At 36.1% G+C, this 2,025-nt stretch overlaps 1 protein-coding gene across 1 annotated transcript; it reads left to right on the forward strand.

Moving 5' to 3' along the window:
- The first annotated feature begins 569 nt into the window (after window positions 1-569).
- LOC143942320 (4-galactosyl-N-acetylglucosaminide 3-alpha-L-fucosyltransferase FUT5-like) lies at window positions 570-1,717 on the forward strand. The gene has a single exon (XM_077463554.1). The coding sequence runs from the start codon at window positions 570-572 to the stop codon at window positions 1,632-1,634; it is 1,065 nt and encodes a 354-aa protein (XP_077319680.1). The 3' UTR covers window positions 1,635-1,717.
- The last annotated feature ends 308 nt before the right edge of the window (window positions 1,718-2,025 follow it).

Consider the following 2,025-nt stretch of genomic DNA (forward strand, 5'->3'; position numbering starts at 1 on the left):
ACGCTGATACCCCTAACTAAAATCTAGTGAAACTAATTGTCTTCAGAAGTCAAAATGTGGAAAATTTCAAGGGGTATGAATAATTTTTCAAGGCACTGTACAATGCCAAAAGCTTTACCTTTGTAAATCTCTAAACCTACTCAAAAAGTTTCAGAATGGTATCGGTAGGTTACCTCATCCACTAACTCTTGGAGTCTTTCATGGCGATGTTTCCCTAAAATTGTCTGACCCTGCCCTTCCCACAAGACCCCAAACAATAAATTAGTTCTCTGTTATGTCTGCATTGCATAGATTTTCTTTATTATAAATGAACTATTGGTGGGAGATCAGCATTATCTCATGGCTTTTGTAATGGCAACTGTAGTTGAGCATATCTGGAAAACCCAGTGGTCATATTAAAACAGTGAAGTTCCAGAATGCAAATCAACTTGTCAGCTAAAAATAAAAACAAAATCTGAAATATCAGTTTAGCTGACACTTGGTTATAATCTGACTTTTTCCTTTTTGAATGTGTTTGGTTCTCAGATTTGTTTATATTGAACTTTGTCAATTTTTTTTTCAGGTATATAATGAAGCCAGCACTACAGTCGTCATCACATTCTCATTATTTTACTATCTTTCTCATCCAAACTTTAGTTGCCTTTATATTATTCAGTTATAATCATATTAGTAATAAACATATCAGAAATGAGGTTTCCATCATCACCACCAACTGCACAGATTCCGCAGCTCCCTCCAAGCCTGAATTGAATTTCACTGTCTTGTTATGGACGTGGCCATTTGGTCATCGGTTCCCTTTAGAGTGTCCAAAACCCTTCGGTACTAATTGCTTGCTAACAGCCAACCGTAGCTTATATAACACAGCAAATGCAGTCATTATTCATCACAGGGATGTATGTGGATCCAGACAGAAGATGCCACAGATGCCAAGGCCTGAAGGACAATATTGGGTATGGTTTACTTTGGAATCTCCAAGTCATAATCCAAACCTGCACTTCATGGACAAACTCATCAACCTCACTATGTCCTACCGCAGTGACTCTGATATCTTTACTCCTTATGGGTGGTTAGAACAGAATGAAGCTGCTACTAATTATACAATCCCCAAAAAGTATCATCTGGTGGCTTGGCTTATCAGTAACTGGAACCCTAATTCCAGACGGGTCAAGTTTTATAACGACTTCAAGAATTATATACTAATAGATATTTATGGTTATGGACATCTCCCTTTAGCCACTAGCCAAACAATTTCAGTTGTCTCTAAATATAAGTTCTACTTAGCCTTTGAGAACTCAATACATACAGACTATATAACAGAAAAACTGTGGATTAATGCATTTAAGTCGGGAAGTGTCCCAGTGGTTCTTGGCCCACCCCGAGAAAACTATGAGAGATTTATTCCACCTGATTCATTCATTCATGTGGACGACTTCTCCAGTGCAAAAGAACTGGCTTCTTACCTGCTTGAACTGGACAAAAATGATCAGAAATACCAGGAATACTTTAAATGGAGATCAAAACTGAAGCCGGGGAAAGATGTTTCTTGGATTGTGCATTACTGCAAAGCATGTGTAGAACTACAAACTGCCCCTTCATATAGAACCATATCAAGTCTTGGTAAATGGTTCACATGACAAATGGAATATATCAAAGTAATAAGTAGTAAATACCGTGTGCCAAAAAAACGTAAAAAAATATTAATAAATGAATTTAATAATAAGAGCTGCTATCCCCCAAACTAGGTGTGATACCTCTAGTGCAAATTGAAAACAAATGTGATGGGGAGTGCTAAATATATAGATTAATGATTATATCTAGTAGTTGTTACATAACAATCAAAAAGTGAATAATAGTATTAAAAACATAAATAACAAATAATAATGAACCAACTATTATATAGAAGTGACACTTGGGAGTGCCACTTGTTGTTGGATCAAGTGAGAAATCTACAGTTGCAAAAAAAAGTATGTGAACCCTTTTGGAATGATATGAATGTCTGCCCAAATTGGTCATAAATTGAGATCT

Source organism: Lithobates pipiens, unplaced genomic scaffold, assembly GCF_037356315.1.
Source record: "Lithobates pipiens isolate NorthernLeopardFrog02 unplaced genomic scaffold, aLitPip1_a1.2 Scaffold_10, whole genome shotgun sequence".
Classification (NCBI taxonomy): Eukaryota; Metazoa; Chordata; class Amphibia; order Anura; family Ranidae; genus Lithobates; species Lithobates pipiens.

Coding starts and splice junctions, on each gene's coding strand:
- LOC143942320 (XM_077463554.1), top strand. CDS start 570: ATGAAGCCAGCACTACAGTCGTCATCACATTCTCATTATTTTACTATC.